General features: G+C 31.4%; 1 protein-coding gene across 2 annotated transcripts in view; it reads left to right on the top strand.

The window, feature by feature from the left end:
- The window catches only part of LOC129976218 (nose resistant to fluoxetine protein 6-like), a 43051-nt gene extending 28031 nt beyond the window's left edge, over positions 1 to 15020 (top strand). For both annotated transcript variants that reach the window (XM_056089670.1, XM_056089672.1), the window contains exons 11-14: positions 2387 to 2513; positions 7587 to 7761; positions 10970 to 11112; positions 14801 to 15020. In XM_056089670.1, coding sequence (XP_055945645.1) covers positions 2387 to 2513; positions 7587 to 7761; positions 10970 to 11112; positions 14801 to 14944 — 589 coding nt within the window. In that variant the 3' untranslated portion in view covers positions 14945 to 15020. The remainder of the gene's footprint in view (positions 1 to 2386; positions 2514 to 7586; positions 7762 to 10969; positions 11113 to 14800) is intronic.
- Positions 15021 to 17093: the final 2073 nt, after the last annotated feature.

Below are 17093 nucleotides of genomic sequence, written 5' to 3'. Positions count from 1 at the left end.
GACAATATATATATATATAGGGTGGTAAAAAAAACTTCCCCTATATATGAAACCCTAGCGGCCTATCCGCTCAACCAATCGAACCAAAATTTCAGACATGGTTGTTTGAAGGTATGCGCTAGAATTTGTGATGATTCTAAACAACGCAGAACTCACGGTTACGGTTACAGTGAGATAATTTTGAAATTTTTGTACTTTTTTTACATAGTTGCAGAATTCCGTTATTCCTGAATTGCAGCAACGAAATGTCATTAGGGACATTGTATGGATGCAAGATGGGGCTCCTCCACACGTCGCCCAATGTGTTCGAAGAGTGCTGCAACAACGCTTTGGTGATAGAGTCATCTCTAGTAACTTTGCAGTTTCGTGGCCACCACGATCCCCCTACTCACTCCTATGGATTTCTGCTTCTGGGGTTATCTGAAATCTAAGGTGTGCACGCCTGGTCCACGAGATGTGTCAGAATTGCAAGATGCCATAACACGTGAAGTTACGCAGATTCCTCCTTTCATGTTAGGTTCGGCATTGTTGTCCACAATCTCCCGAATGCAATGCGTTGTCGCCTGCGAAGGCGAACACGTTGAAAACCTGTAATTATAACTTTCCACTCCAATAAAAGCTTTTTTTTCTTTCCTCTCTGTATTTTCATTAGTCCTTTAAAATGCTCTTCTTTGCAAATGCTTTATGGCGGCAATTTTCGTCACACGCTAATCGTTCCAACGCCATTTGTGGTTTTTTAATACGCTGATCAATTTGCGCAAGGAAAAAGTGGGTGTTGCCATTCGAAAATTTCAAAATTCTCTCACTGTAACCGTAACCGTGAGTTCTGCGTTGTTTAGAATCATCACAATCTCCAGCGCATACCTTCAAACAACCATGTCTGAAATTTTGGTTCGATTGGTTGAGCGGATAGGCCACTAGGGTTTCATATATAGGGGAAGTTTTATTTTACCACCCTATATATATATATATATATATATATATATATATATATATATATATATATATATATATATATATATATATATATTAAATATTTTGTCACATATCAAATAGCAATCAATTGATCTAATATAATAAATATTTAGAAAGTGTCATGAAAAGATGCTATACCGACTAATAGAGAGAATATTTAAATCATACGGATCTACACATGTAAACAACCCATTAATCGGAAATGTCAGGTATCTCCTATCATTTTTCCATGGAGAATGTATGCATGACACCAAAAGAGTGTGTCACCATAGCAAATCTCAAAGTTGGTACAATTTTAAATAATATGTAAATAATTCCTTATGAACATTTTAGGTTCAGCATATTTATTCTATACTGCTACCTTTAATATTCTGTTTTTAAATTTCGTATACAATGATCGATAGATGAATAAATCTTGGTGGTTCCTTTTTTCCAGTGATGTGATTGCGTACACCTGCGCTGGCATGCAAGGTGAACATGTATATTTGCATTGTTCTAGTGTGTATATACACAGACGATTTCATGTTATGTTATGTTACATAATGCATGAAATATAAACATATGAATACAGGCTTACAGTGTGTAGGTTTATGTTCATGCACATCCATATATACTATATATTTATATAAATATGCATTTTTTAATATCATCGATTGTCCATATAATTGACCACAACCGAATATTTAAAAACTCTCAATAGATTGTTAAATATCTACTGGAAAAGAGTAAATCAGTAATAATGCATGAATGAAAATTTGCTAATAATATTGAATATAACCTATCTATTGATAGTTCAGTTGAGAGATTGGAATAATTACCGAGAGTCATTATATGCAAGCAATAAATTGGCAATGTTAAAAGAACATATACCTACAGCTAATGAAATATTTTACAACTGAATATTTGTATATGTTTTCAATAAATCTTTCTATTCCTTTATATTTATTTAATTAGTTTTCTTCAAACTATTAAACTTTGGTCCACGTGAGTTTAATCATTTTTAAAAGTAACCAGAGGAAACAAATTTACAAAGTTTATTTTATTTTTAATGTGAGAATATTCTTATATTTAGTTGCAAATAATATATTTTTGCATTTTTCTCAGGCTGTTCCATAGAATAAATGCAAATATTAAACAATCTGACAATCAATAATTTCTTAAATTATTAATCTCTGAGCAATTTATATATTCAGTAAGTATTTCTAATAATTAGAAAATTCGTTATATATATTTTTACATTTGAAGCTATACTAATTTTAGACGATTCATGCTATATGAAGTTTTATTACGATATTCTGAGAAAAAAAATATCTTTTTCAAATAAATAATAAAATCATTTTTTAAATTTATAATACTTTTTTGGGATAACAGATGATTGAAAAACTATAAGCAATATTTGATATTTTTTTAGATTTTGGGAATATTTTGATATGCTTTATGTGAAGCCCATTCCGAGATTAGGTTCCTATTTGATTGGATTAACTCTTGGACATTATTTGTACCAAAGGAAGTTCAGCCCAATTAAACCCTGGAGTCCGGTAAAAAAAGGCTTATCTTTTTATACTGTTTTTCTACATTTTCATTTAAGTAATTGAGTCAAAAAATCAATATTTCGCAAAGTAGAATTCTTATTCGGTTTTATTCACCTTTTTCTTGAAATCCTTGAGTTTTGAATATTGTACACAAATGTTATTCTGAGAATAATGCAATATTTAAAATATAACTAATGAGCCGTTAATAGATTCATTTTTTAAAAGTTTAATTCTTTTTTAATTTTGCCACTAGATAGTTAATTCGAGAAAAAAATATATCCAAAATTGACAACTATCACATAGTAATGAATTTCAAGAAAGAAAATATATTGCAATGAATTATAAAGTACTGACTAAAAAGTTGAAATTAGCTTGAATAAAATAAATCAATTTCTTTTTTACATACTAATAAAAGTGCATCAAAAACTGTTTTTATTAAATTTATTGCTTATTTCATATAATACTGAAATGTATATAGATATTATTAAAATGTAAATAGAGTACTGTTGATTTGAATCAGAATTAGGTTATTCCAAAATGTACAATTTTGAGAGAATTTTCATTATGTACAAAATATTAGAAATACAATATTTAGTTAAGAAGCAGTTTTTCTGAAATGCATTTTGAAATCATGCATTTCAATCAATCTAATTTTGCTACTTTCCTATATTTTCACTATTTTATTACTATAGTAATGAAAAAGTGCAAATAGAAGGAAAGATATAATGAAGTATAGTGGATAGCATAAGATAGAGGAATGGATATAATGAAATATTATAATAAGACATATTATAATACTTCATTATAATTCATTGTAATATCCTAATATACAATTATATAATATATAATATCTTAATATATAATTATATAATGCATTATAATATCTTAATTTGAAATCATTCTTAGGAAATGCTGTAATAGGATAAGGGAATGAATTTATAAAAACGCTAATCCAATGCATCAGCTCGTTTAAAGATAGAGCCAAGAGAAAAAATTATAAAGAAATTTCAAATTCTTGCCTTCTTTTTTAACTTCAATGAACTCGGTACCCTGAGAATTTCGGAAAATTGACATATCGATTTTACAATTTTGAGTGAAAAATTATCCTTGAACCCTTATAAATCTGAGAATTTCAAACCAGTAGGACAAGTATTTAGTGAAATATGGAACTATTTTGTCTAACTAGATACCATATGCAATTCCCAATTTCTGTATTTACATCAAACACATTCCATGTGCAAGACGGCAAACCGCGTAATTTATTTCCATGAAATAAAATGAAGAAAATTTTTTGATACTGTAATGATTAAATCTTTGTTTGATTTAATGATTTCGCTTTTCTTTTCGATTGAATTTCTCATTGGTTATTATAATCATCTTCAAAATAACTACACTCATGTCCAAAATTAAGGTCACAAAAATGTTTTTCAAAGTAATTCTAAATGGCTACCAGTAAAATTTAAACAAATTATATTTTATATATTGTGAAGGACCGCTAACACGATATTTTTGTGGTAAAAATTTTTGTTTAGCATCAGTTTTTGGGGAACTACTGAAATTAGACCGTTAAGGCATCTGGGATTTTTGCCTCCAATTTTGTGAATATTGCATTAAAACAAAATATTTTACCTGTTTCCAGTGAGAATGAGTTCTCATAATCGTTTAGACGATGTCTTGAGATGGAGAACCGTTGGCAGTCTTAAAGCTGAGCAGTATCAAGCGGAGGTGGCCCGATGGTTACAAGTGCCACAGAAAGTGGTATTCAGGTTGTGGAATAAATTCCAAACAAGTGGTACTGTAAGCAAGAAGGCCGTCCTAAGCCATCACATAGCAACGACACCTGCACAGGATCGCTAATTGGTATTACGCGCAAGATGGCATAGGCTGACAACGGCTACTCAACTTGCTCATGATCTTGCTGCTGCGTCTGGAATAAGAATTTCCAGACAAAAAGTATACAAACGTGTAGCAGAGAGGGCCCTTTATGCCCGGCGACCAGTTGAGTGCGTCCCTTTGACTGCATCCAACAGAAAAGCACGGCTGTTGTGGTGCCTAACATATCAGTCTCGGATACAGCAAGAGTGGGGGCGTGTTCTTTTCAGTGATGAGTCGAGATTTATCACACTGAGTGACACTCGTCGAATCTTCATCTGGAGAGAGCGAGGAGATCACTATCATCCCTCCTACGTAAAAGAAATCGACAGATTTGGTGGCAGAGGAATCTTTATCTGGGGTGGCATAATGTTGGGCAGTCGTACATCACTGCGCGTCTTCGATGTGGGCACTGTCAATGCACATCGCTATAAGGATGAGATTCTTGAAGCCTATGTGAGGTTGTTCCGGGGTATTTTTGGCCCAGCTTCATGTTTATGGATGAAAACGCGCTTCCACACAGAGACCAAATCGTTGATGATATTCTTGAGGAAGAGGATATTCGACGTATGGACTGGCCCTCGAGGACTCCGTATCACAATCCTATTGAACATGTTTGGGATGGTCTCGGAAGAGCCATTGCACAGCTTAACTCCCCTCCTAATACCCTCCAAGAGTTAAAAGAAGCGCGTTTGGAAGAATGAGCTTTGTTTCTCCATGCATTTATTGACATCCTCATGAACAGTATGAAAGCTCGTTGTGAAGCCTCTATAGCAGTGCACGATGGTCATACTCCATATTAGACATGCTTTCTCCGAGATAAATGCTTAATCTCTGATTCATAATATAACACTTTTTGATATATCCTGTTTCTTTATTCCCAATTAAAATCCTTTCCTTGTTGTTATGTGTCTATGTTCTTTCTTCCATTGTAGTGTACCTCTGTGCCAAATTTCGTGGCAACACAGTGAATAGTTTTTCATTTTTCGCAGATTTTATGTTTGTGACCTTAATTTCGGACATGAGTGTAATTTCATTAGAATTTGCATTGAACGGTCAAGAACCTTCTCTGTATATGAATAGATATTTGATAAACAGAACTGCAAATCATTTAATAAATATTTTGCCGAAAATAATTTTATCGCATAAAAAAGTCAAAATGTTTTTAATTTTTTCTAATAAAGATGATAATAATATATATTAATAAATATTAGGACTTACAAATAATTTATTGATATACTTAATTGATATATTAGGACTTACAAATGCCCCATTATTTCTCTGAGTAAAAACCAGTCTGATATTAGCTGGTTTTAGTACAATTATATTACATTGAAAACTGTTAAAACTGTATAAACATACAGTTTATCTCAATTTTCTTCCTTCCTCTAAAATCATGTCTGCTGCAAAATGTTAAAAGTCAATCACATTTGACTGTAACTGCACGACATTTTTTCTGCTCACTCTTAAATGCATCTTAATAAAATTAGGAATGGATTTGTAAAAATTTTCATTAGAATCTTTTCTAAAAAATTTCAAAAAAAAAATCTTGTATTTAACAAAATATTTGACAATATTTTGAGCAACTTTTTTACCGAAGCTAATATAGATATCAAAATTCCGATCTCTAATTCTGTTAAATACATTGTGATGTATCTTTAAAAAAAATGTGGGGATAAAATATTGAAAAATGTAGGAGAAGAAGAATTGTTTAAAAAAGAATTAATATTTTTAAAATATTGGAAATATTTAAATTAAAATTTGAACTTAACTTTTGATTCTGAAACATATTTTAGAAATTTAAATTTCAGCATAGGTAACATCTATCTATCCCAAAATTTGAAGTATTTGTAGGGAATTGTGTAAAAAAATGTTTGGATTACCGTGTCCCCTTAGTCTCAATAATCAATTAAGAATACATGTTTATGATTCATTTTTTATAATGAATTATTGAGGACTCTTTTATACCAAAGACTTTGTAGCGAAAATGAAGATTTTTTTGAGGTACCATGAAAGAATTAAATGACAGGATGTCGCAAAGTGAATGCGATCGCTGACTTCTTTACAGGAGCAAAAGTCAATAAATAAATAATAACTAATAATAATGATAATTTGTTATTATGAGCTGATGTACTGTCCCCTGAAATCCCATAGTCATAATAAACGGTTCAAGATCTACAAAAGTTTAATTTAACAAATATAAAACAACTTTGTTCATTATAAACATATGAAAGTCAAAATCTTCATTACTAAGAATATTTTATTAACTTTTAACATTATCACGATGAAAATTACTAACAGAGTATTTGCACTGAGCAAAATAAAGAAATGGAAAAGAGTAAACATTAATTTTACCCTAGGTTTACCATGAGTTGGCAATTACCTATTTCTACCAAATGGATCGAAATGATTCCTTTCGTTATTTAATTAGAAAAATTTTAAACTGACCTATGAATTATGAAGTTAAAGTAGAAAAAAACATTTATACTTTCAATATATTTATTGAGGTGTGATGTGAGGAAAAGGCGATTCGTCTGTGTTTATTTACAAAAAAAGTGTTTATTTTCTAATCTAGGTCTTCAAGACCATCTATTCTTCTATCTTTTACCAAAACATTGACTCACACGTCTTGTTACTAATAATAGCGTCTGTCTGATTGATTTTCGACATCGTCTTCTTGCTTTCTATATTCACATATTTTACTAACACATACTTATTTCTATATTTATACCTATATCTACGTATGCCCCTATCAAGCCGTTGTATATTTAAATATAAATGTATGTATTTTCAACAATATTTATTCGAATGGTCAAAATGACCTAAAAATGACCTCTAAAAGTAGGTATAATATATACATTCTTTCGAAACCAAAAAAGAAAAAGTTAAGATTTGCGATTATATATCTTATAAATGTAAGTAAAAATTAATTTAATATTCTTGTAAGATATGGCAATAATTTTTTTGAAGAAAATTAATGAAAAATTTTCTCAGAAGAGCCAAAATGAACCCCTTGGTAAACCTAATGTTACGTTTTTGAATGTTTTTTCGTAATATATGTGTCTAAGTTTATGATGTCTTTATTTATAACACATGAGTTAACATTTGTTGCTCAAATTCTATATTAATTAAAAAAGAAATGCTTAATTAATAATCATAAATGATGATTACAGCAAATTGAAAAATGGAAAATCTTTAATTCCACAGGTAACACTTTCTTTGGGATGGATTATAACTGCCATTTTCCTGTGGATTTCAATATTTGCTCTTTATGGCAGAGAAGAATATGCTATGGAATTTGCTGTCTACAATGGGCTGAAGCATCTGTTATTTTCTTGTAGTGTGGTATGGGTTATATTCGTATGTGCAACGGGACAAGGAGGTTTGTCTGAGGTTATTAACTGTATCAGCATTATACAGGCCTTTATCAAAATAATGGGAACAAGAATGAATAAAAGTGACATTTAAGAATTGCTTCGTAATCATAAAACTATAATTCAAGCTACCAGTTTGTATTTTTAATATAAAAAGTATATAGCATGGTAGTATAATTTTGGATTTTTGTCAAAAATGTAAAATGCCGGACCTCGCAGACTTTTATTATGGTCAAATTGTAGGAGCCCAACTAGTTGGAGCATCTATGATTGAAACATTTCAACTTACAGATACGGTGTTCTAATGTCAATATAGCATAAACAAAGAGGGCAAGACAAACATTGCAAAATAGAATGGTGGACAGAAGGAGAAGCTGAATGAAACAGAACAATGGTTATCAGTGTGGATTGTAATGCTTAAAACAGAAAGCAGCGTCAGGCGAAAATGACCGCAGGGATCAATCAGCATCTAGATTTTCCGGATTGAATAATTGCATTTAGAAAGCACCTTTATAAACAGAACCTTTGAACCAGAGCAGCAATTCCATGGTCTCCGAATGAGTGGTGCCTATATCATAAAATCTGGTCTATTGGTAAATGGAAGAGAGTTATAAGGTCAGACGAATAATCTTTCACACTTTTCCCCATAACAGAATAGGTACACATTTGAAGAACACCTGCACAACCTTATGATCTTGATTGTCTTCTTCCACAGTTGGGGTTTGGATCTGTCCTTGTATGAGCAGCCGCGACGTGGATTTCTGAAGCCCCAGTCATAACCTTTTAAGGAATGATCAATAGCAGAAATATAGAAACTTTTTATCTGACCAGGTCCATCCCATGATGCAAATTTTGGTTCCTGTAGGGCGTGGAATTTTCTAGGATGATAATGCTTCTATTCGCATGCTCAGTCCTGGTTTGAGAAACACAAGGATAAAGTAACACATCTACCTTGGCTCGAACTGTTTCTCGATCTCAATATTATTGAAGCGTTAGTATCTATTTAAGAGCTGTCCATCTGGAATCGATAACCTCCCCCGCAATCTCTCTCGGAACTTTCACAACATCTCCCTGCAGAATGGTACAATATCCTTCTAAAATAGATCTCCCAGATGAATCTAAGCCGCATTACATGCTAAGAGGAGCTCCGCATCTTATTAATGAAATTCTACGATTCATTTATGATGTATCCATTATTTTGATAATCGCCTGTATATACAGCGAAGTACTTAAATTAAACTGTTAGTACTCATTAAATCAATTAATTTTCAAAATGGTAGCTTGAAGTAGTGTTTATCCTATTTACGACATTGAATTACAAAATTATCTGACCATATTCTCAGAAGAAAGATTTTTTATGCTACAAGTTAAAAAAATTTTTTTAAACATTTCTGTTGTAAAATAATAGCCGAAAAATAAATGACATTGTACTAAAAAGATTAATGAGAGCATTCCTTGTGAGTCAGAATGCTCTGAATGAGTAACGCACATTTACGACTTTTTTTTTTATGAGATGCAAAAATGAGATGAGTAAAAACAAAAAAAGTGTCGAAGAATATCCTTTGAAGTTAAAATAAATTATTGAACAAATATTTTTTCAATTTCTTAATTCTCGCTCACTGCTAAAAATGCAAAGCTAAATTTAAATCTCCTCGTAATATTAATCATGAATATTTTTCATCGTATTTTTGCAAACTGCCTGTATATTAATTTTTGAGTTAAAAAATGTGTATTATTTTTTCATAAATATTGTGTTTGATTTTCTTCCTCATTATATGCTCACATAGGAACGAGAAGCATGTGCACATATGACATGGGGAATCATTTGCTGAGATAGAGAAAGGAATTTTAATTTTTTTTCTAAGCAGAAGAAATGCTTTAGTAATGAGAGAAAAGGATGATCATAAAAAAACTGATATCATGCAATTGGAACAAACGTTTTTAGGGTCATCTTGACTTAATCTGGATATTAAAATAAATTTATCTATAAGAGGTTTTAAATTCTCAAATAAACTATATAACGGCGAAACTGTCATCAAAAAACCTTTTTGAAAAGGTAAATACCTTTTTCTTTCCATTTAGCAGCGATTTCTTTTCCAATTTTCTTAAAAGTTTCAATTATTTCCTGGTTTTCAGTGCATTACTTTAATTGATGTATTATTATTTTCTGATTTTACGGACCATATCCATTGGTTTGAGATAAGGGTTTGTCATTCTTTGAATTTCAACTGTTTAAAATGGCAGAATAGGCATTATTTCGTTGAAAAAAGTGTGCCATTCATGCTTCATTTCAAAGTAAATATCTGATTGCCTGAGCACTGGAATTAGAAAAAAATTGAGTAGCTAAAATCACTCACTGTCTTGCGTTTCTTTAAAGTGTGGAGAATAAATTCGAGCTTTTATAATGGTAAAAATATAATTCTTTCTGCACTCTGATAACCCAAATTTTTTTAATACCTGGGTCTCTCGGAAATGAATAAAAAGAAACGTTTTTGTCTTTCAAATTTGTCGAACGCGTTGAGCATCCGTCAACAGTACAACCAAACATTGTATAATCATAAAATTTTCCCGTGAACTAGAATATTTGTCTGAGAAAAAGAGTTATTTTAAAAGAATTTTAGTTCGAGAATCATAAGAAAACTTTAAAAAAATCCTCTCCTTATCAATTATCTATCCTTCTCGGCTTCATATCCTTCTCGGCTATGAATCAAAAAGAGAAGTACTGATAATATATTTCTGTCTTTTTAATTTCGATTGTGAGAGATAAAAAAAAAACCCTCATCTCCTGATTAGATATAGTCCAAAAGATCATATTATTTATTATCACTCATCAAAATTTCCTGTTAAACAGGAAAAAAAGCAAATAAAAATCGAAAAGTTTATTTAAGAGTTATGCAAAATAAACTTACAGACAAGAAATATTTTTCCTTAAAAAATCTATAACGCACAATTAAATAATAATTTAAAGATGTCTCGAGATGTAAAATGCTAAGATTGCATTAATGAGTAAATGATCGGTTATTTTTTACTGTTTTTTTAAAATGATGGTATAATTTATTTCGAAACCGCGTGAAATAGCTAGAATTTCGTATATACACACACACAAACATGTGTGTGTGTGTGTGTGATCGTTTATTTTATGTATATAATTTTTTTTTTTTTTTTTACTTTTCCAGAATATTTATCATGAATTATAAACATTCATCTTTTTTGCAGGTTTCGTCAACAAATTCCTTTCGAATAAAATGTTCATTGTTATTTCTTCTGTATCATTTGCAACATATCTTGCTCATTTCTTCATCTTAGAGAGATATTATTTGATGCATGAAGAACTAAGAGATTTTAAATTGATGCTATCGGTTTGTAATACTTTTTTTCTCATTGCTATTTTTCAGTTGTTTCTGTTATTATTTAGTGTTTCAAGAATTTTTCAGTTGAAAATTGCAGAATCAGTTAAAAGCCGACACGTTTCCACACGCCGAGTGAAAAGATAATATATTGCTGATATAAACAAATTCCACTAAAAGATACCCATGTTTCCCTTAGTTTTGGTTGACACATGATGGAAATCCCCATTAAAATCTCACAATATATATTCACAAGGATAAAATTTTCAACAGCGTTTCCTCATTTCTTGTTGTGTCGTTCTGTGTTGTGCTCGTCGCTTTTGCTTGTACGAAAATTCATGGCTCCCCGTACGGAAATAAAACAAAGTTAAAAAATCGAAAGTATCTTAATTGTCTTCGAAACTGTCTTCTGCTTCAAAAATTAAATGCTTACATATACGTCTGCAGATGACGTAATAAAAAGTTGAATAACTGCTACCCATTCTGAGGCACACGGTTAAATCAGAACGACAGGTTTGCCACGATAGCATTGGGAATTGTGGTTGAATCTTAAGGGCCATCATAGGCCACGGTACTTCCCCTCCCGTAAGATACAAGACGTAAATCCTGTAGGAGGTACGTTCTGTCATTGGAAGGGGACAGCCGACGCCACACCATATTTGTACCCTCTCGGGTGGGCAGAACTAACCACCATACCAGAAGCATCTCGTACTCAGACTTGAAGTGTTTCCCTGAGGGAGATATGTGACGTAAAAAAAAAGGCATTACGATGTTGAGCAAATTTAAAGTAGAAGCATTGACGAAAAGACCATAAATCAATTCATTTTGGATTTAAAGCATTAATTATTATTTCAAGTCGTTTCGAGCCATGACTATTTCAGAGAAGGGTGTACCGCTGAAAATTTCAAGGTAGATAAAAGGGGATAGTAGAATTTAACGCTCTTTAACGGTTCAGAAGAGAGATTCGTCATTTTGGAAATCGAAGCACACTATTAACAAAATATAGCTGATTCAAACAAATGGACAGTATTTATTCTTTTTAAGAGAATCTAATTTTGAAGAATATACACTGAATAATAAGTTAACTGAACACAGAATAAACAAAACTATTTTTTTTATTTAACGCACAATTCGAAACATCACTCACTAAATAGTCACAAAAATCTCATAGGCTATCTACCTCAAAATAAAGTTTAGGTTTTCTACCACCTGACTGCTAATGTCACTTACTTTGTTTGAATCCCAGATTCTTCGTAATAAAATAGACATTCTTAACAAAAGCAAGAAGCTAAAAACTATTTTCTAAATATAAATATTTTTTTTATTTAATGAATATTACAACAGCGTTGCCATTTTTGCTGAACAACAACAACAAAAAAAATTGTAGCAACGTTGCCAATCATTTAAAATTTTCAATTACAAACGTAAATATAACATTATTGAAGATCAAAAATTATCTTTTTAATGATTCTAAAGTTTTATCCAACAAATTAAATTTCTATTTTTAATGATTAAAACAAATTTAACCACATTAATCAACAATTTAGCTCGCACGGAGTTGCCATCACATTGACAAAAGCTCAAATTAAAAAATAAGTTAAATATTATTGGAAATGAAATAAATATGAAATATCATTTTTTCTAAAAAGTAAATACAAAATATAATGCTATTCATCAAAGAATAACTAATTAAACACTCTGAATACAATTAAAGCTACCGACTTTAGACAAGAGAATCTTAAGAAAACTCAAAACTCCATGAAATTCAGAAGTGCTTTTTAAATTTCAATTAAAAACTTTTGGGAAATAATTTTTAAAAATACTAATACAAACGTAACGACCATCACATCTTCTCTCATTTCATTCATCACAAAAATTTTTTAAAAAAAATCATATGTTACACACAGCAAACATTGATGAAATTTGTAAACTATTTATAGTTTTTTATGTCGCAGAGTGTGTCTAAATTCTTTCCATTTTCGCAAGTTTCTAAACTGTACTTTGCATAGTCCCTTGATTAAATCTTTACTTTAAAAATTTAAAACCTTTTTACGGAATCCAGACAAAGAATTCATTAAAATAGGTAGACTTTGCAACAGAAACTCATAAAATTTGATAAATTAATATTTAATAAAAAGAAAATCCATTTCTGAAAAATTATTGATTTTCTGGCACTTACATATTTATATTTCTCTGAGCCAATTAATCTAATCGTCCATTTAAGTCCATTTAAATGTCTTTAACCCTAGAATGCTACTCATTCGTCTCTTGGACGAAGTCACTTACAAATGTCTTTCTCTGGGCGCCCCTAAAACAGGAAATGGGACCTACCCCTCAGTACCTTTATGTGACCTTGACTGCTACACGTACACACATTCCTTGTTATCAAAACTTTTCAGCAAGTGCCACATTTGCAGCAATGTTCGTCTCGCAGACGAATGGTTAGCAGGCAAGTTAGCTTTTTAGATAAGGACTTAGTTTTATTTCTTTGCTACTGTTAAGATGTTAAAGCGTTTTACGATGGATAATTGGTTTACATCGATACCTTTCGCAGATGATCTTTTAAAGAGCCCAATTAATTTATCAATTGTGGGAACTGTAAGAAAAAATAAAAAGGAAATTCCTGCAGAACTTTTACAGTTGCGTTCTAGAAGTGTCGGAACAGGAATGTATTGTTTTGACCAAGCCAAAACTCTACTGTCATACAAAACAAAGCCAAATATGTGTGTTATCCTGCTTTCTACATTCCATGAAAAACCATATGTAAATAAAGAAAGTAAAAAACCTGAAATAATAGAATTCGATAATTCCACAAAAGGAGCTGTTGACACATTGGACCAGATGTGTAGCAACATGTCATGCAGCAGGAAGACACGTCGATGGCCTCTTTGTGTATTTTACGATATTATTAATATCAGTTTAGTAAATTCACATGTTTTATATGGCCACAACATGACTAGAAAATCGGAAAAAGTGATGTACAGAAAAAAGTTTGCAGTAAAGTTAAGTGAAGATCTTCTTGCTCCATGGATGAAGAAGCGTTTAGATGCGCCTGCTTTACCTCGTTCTACAAGAACAATTATTAGCCAACTTTTAAAAATAGACATGGTCTGTGAAACTCCGAAAACAAATGAAAGTAACAAAAGAAAAATTTGTGCATTTTGCCCTTACAAGCTGCGAAGAATGACCCGCTTTTTTTTGTCAAAGTTGTACAAGAGCAATGTGCGGAGATCACCGTGCTAATGTTTGTAAAGATTGTTCTGAAAATGAATAAATGATATTTTTTGCTTAAATGAAGTTTAAAAAGCCTAGAAACAGCTACAGGTAGTGTATTTTTTTATTTTGACTTTAACTTAGGTTTTAAAAGCGCCTATGCATACTTCGTCTGCAAGACGAATCGTTACCCTTCCCGTGAGTATACTAAAGGGTAGCATTCTAGGGTTAAAAAGAAGATTACTCTATATTTAATTAAAAATTTCTCATTCCAAGCTGAATGCATATTTAGATATGAATGGATGCATATTTAGATTAGCATATTTAAAGAATTTTAAAAGAATGAAAGTCTAAGAAATTTTTGCGTCATATTAAGTATGAATCTATGATATATTAAAATTCATTTCTGATAAAAAAAAAATCTTTTATTTTTACATATTATTCATGATTGTTTTTGAAATAAAAGTATAAAATTTCTTTGTTTCAGATACGTCATCTCGCTCTGCAGTATCTACAGATATTTATTGTTTCCGCTGTAGTATCAACGATTTTTGAGGCTCCTATGTCAAGGATTACTCAATTATTCCTGGACGGAAGCAAACAAGAAATAAAAACTATCAAGCAAATATAATGAAATAAATGGGGATACCTATTATTATATTAATATGTTTTTCAGAAAAGGTAAAATGAATCTATTAACACATTAAACTGAGTTTCTTTAAATAAATTTAACTTTATCTAAAAGTGATTATAGTCGATAATTTACTGTCATTTTTCTAATATTTAAGAACATTTCATATCGATAATAATATATATCAAGATATAAGATAAAAAATTTACATAAAATAGCATCATTCTGTGAGTAAAGAATATGTTAATAGATATATATATATATATTTCATATTCAAAGCACAATATTTGCTTTTCTTAAAATAGTTCTACCTAAAATATATCAAAGCAGGACTGATGAATACCGGATCGGCAGTCTGGCAGCCAAAATTATCAATATCAATATCACCACGCTGGTCATAATATAACCTTCCCTGTTTGGTGGCGTCTGCAGCTAAAACGAATGAACGAAATGAAAGTGCATTTCAGATACAGACTGTGGAAGGTATGGGAAGATGACTTCCAAAATTAGTACCAAATGTTGTCTATAGGGGAAATACTGATGCTATGGGCATAGAGCAATAAATAATTCATGAAACACACAGGAAATAATCTTTTATTCATCAATATTAAGGTCTCCTTGACGCCAATATTTCTCTTATCGACAACTTTTAGTATTAATTCATTTTTTTTCTGTGTAATTTATCTTCCCATGCCTTCCACTGTCTATATATGAAATCTGTCGTCCTTTCGCTCATTCGTTTTATCAGTAGAAGCCTCCAAACAGGGCAAATTATTTCATGACCAACCTGTATATTTATCTATCTATCCATATCTATTATCTCTCTCTCTCTCTCTCTCTATATATATATATATATATATATATATATATATATATATATATATATATATGTAGGACTCAGAAATCACTACTATTTTAGAACGCACATTTAATTACATTTAGGACGATTAGGACATTTAGGATATATATACATTAACATAAAAGAATTGAACATTCAGTAGATTTCGTCGAATACGTCGCGTCTCGTCTCGTCTAGTCTCGTCTTTACTTCGTCCAGATCCGTCTGATCTGACACGTCTTTACTCTCGTCCAGATCCGTCTGATCTGCTCCCCGTCTAACCAGCGTCAACTCCGTCTAACAACCAGCAGATGGCGCTCGCCAACAAGCGCTCGTCACTACATTCGGCGATCCTGACGTCTCTTTCGTCCTCGAAAGTTAAAGTAGAAAAATCTGAAAGAATAAAAAAAAAGAAAACAGTATCTGGATAAAACAATAAACATTTTTTTTTCTTTTAGTCTGAAGACCATGCTTTCATGAAATCGGCTGCTGTGGAAGTTGTATTTGGTCCGTCATGACATCCAACTTTGGTATGTAAAATTCTTGCTTTAAAATTTCTTCCGTCTTAGCCACAGCGTAATGTCCTTTATTGTGAATTTCTCGAATAATTTCTCTTTGTAATGCTTCTGGGACTATGAGCAATTCTCTACCATTATCGTATTTGTATAAAACTCCATTTCTCACAATGTGTTCACCGTCTTCTTGCTTATCTATCAAAGCTTTTAATTTCTTAAGGAATTCGTCCTGATTTTGAGCATTGGCTATTTTAGTGGTCACTTCACTATATGAACGAGTAACAACAAGTACTGCGTTTCGACTAAGAGAATCTACGTGTGCCATTTGTTTTCCTGATCTGTGAACAATTTGGTAATCAAATTCCTCTAATTGTAAAGCCCATCCTGCAACTTTTGGTGTAAGATCTCTTTTACTCATAGTTTGTTGAAAAGCGGAACAATCAGTCACAATTTTAAATTTAGAACCCAGTAAATAATGTCTAAATTTTTTTAACGCTTCGATCACAGCCAAAACTTCTAATTCATAGCTACTATATTTTTCTTGTTGTGGAGATGTTTTTCGACTAAAATAATGAATAGGATAAAACTTATTGTCGGTTCCCTGTTGCAGCAGCACTGCTCCGAACCCCTGACTGCTAGCATCTGTATGAAGTTCTAAAACTGATCCCTGTTGATAGAGATGCAAAACTGGCTCCTGAGTTAAAATATCTTTGAGTTTTTGAAAAGCTTCCTTTTGTTCAGATTCAAACTTAAATGCAATGTCTTTTCTTAGTAGATCACTAAGAGGTTTTGCGAT

The sequence above is a fragment of the Argiope bruennichi genome, chromosome 7, assembly GCF_947563725.1.
Source record: "Argiope bruennichi chromosome 7, qqArgBrue1.1, whole genome shotgun sequence".
Classification (NCBI taxonomy): domain Eukaryota; kingdom Metazoa; phylum Arthropoda; class Arachnida; order Araneae; family Araneidae; genus Argiope; species Argiope bruennichi.
The sequence above is the reverse complement of the archived record's forward strand: the minus strand, read 5'-3'. Positions and strand labels throughout refer to the sequence as shown.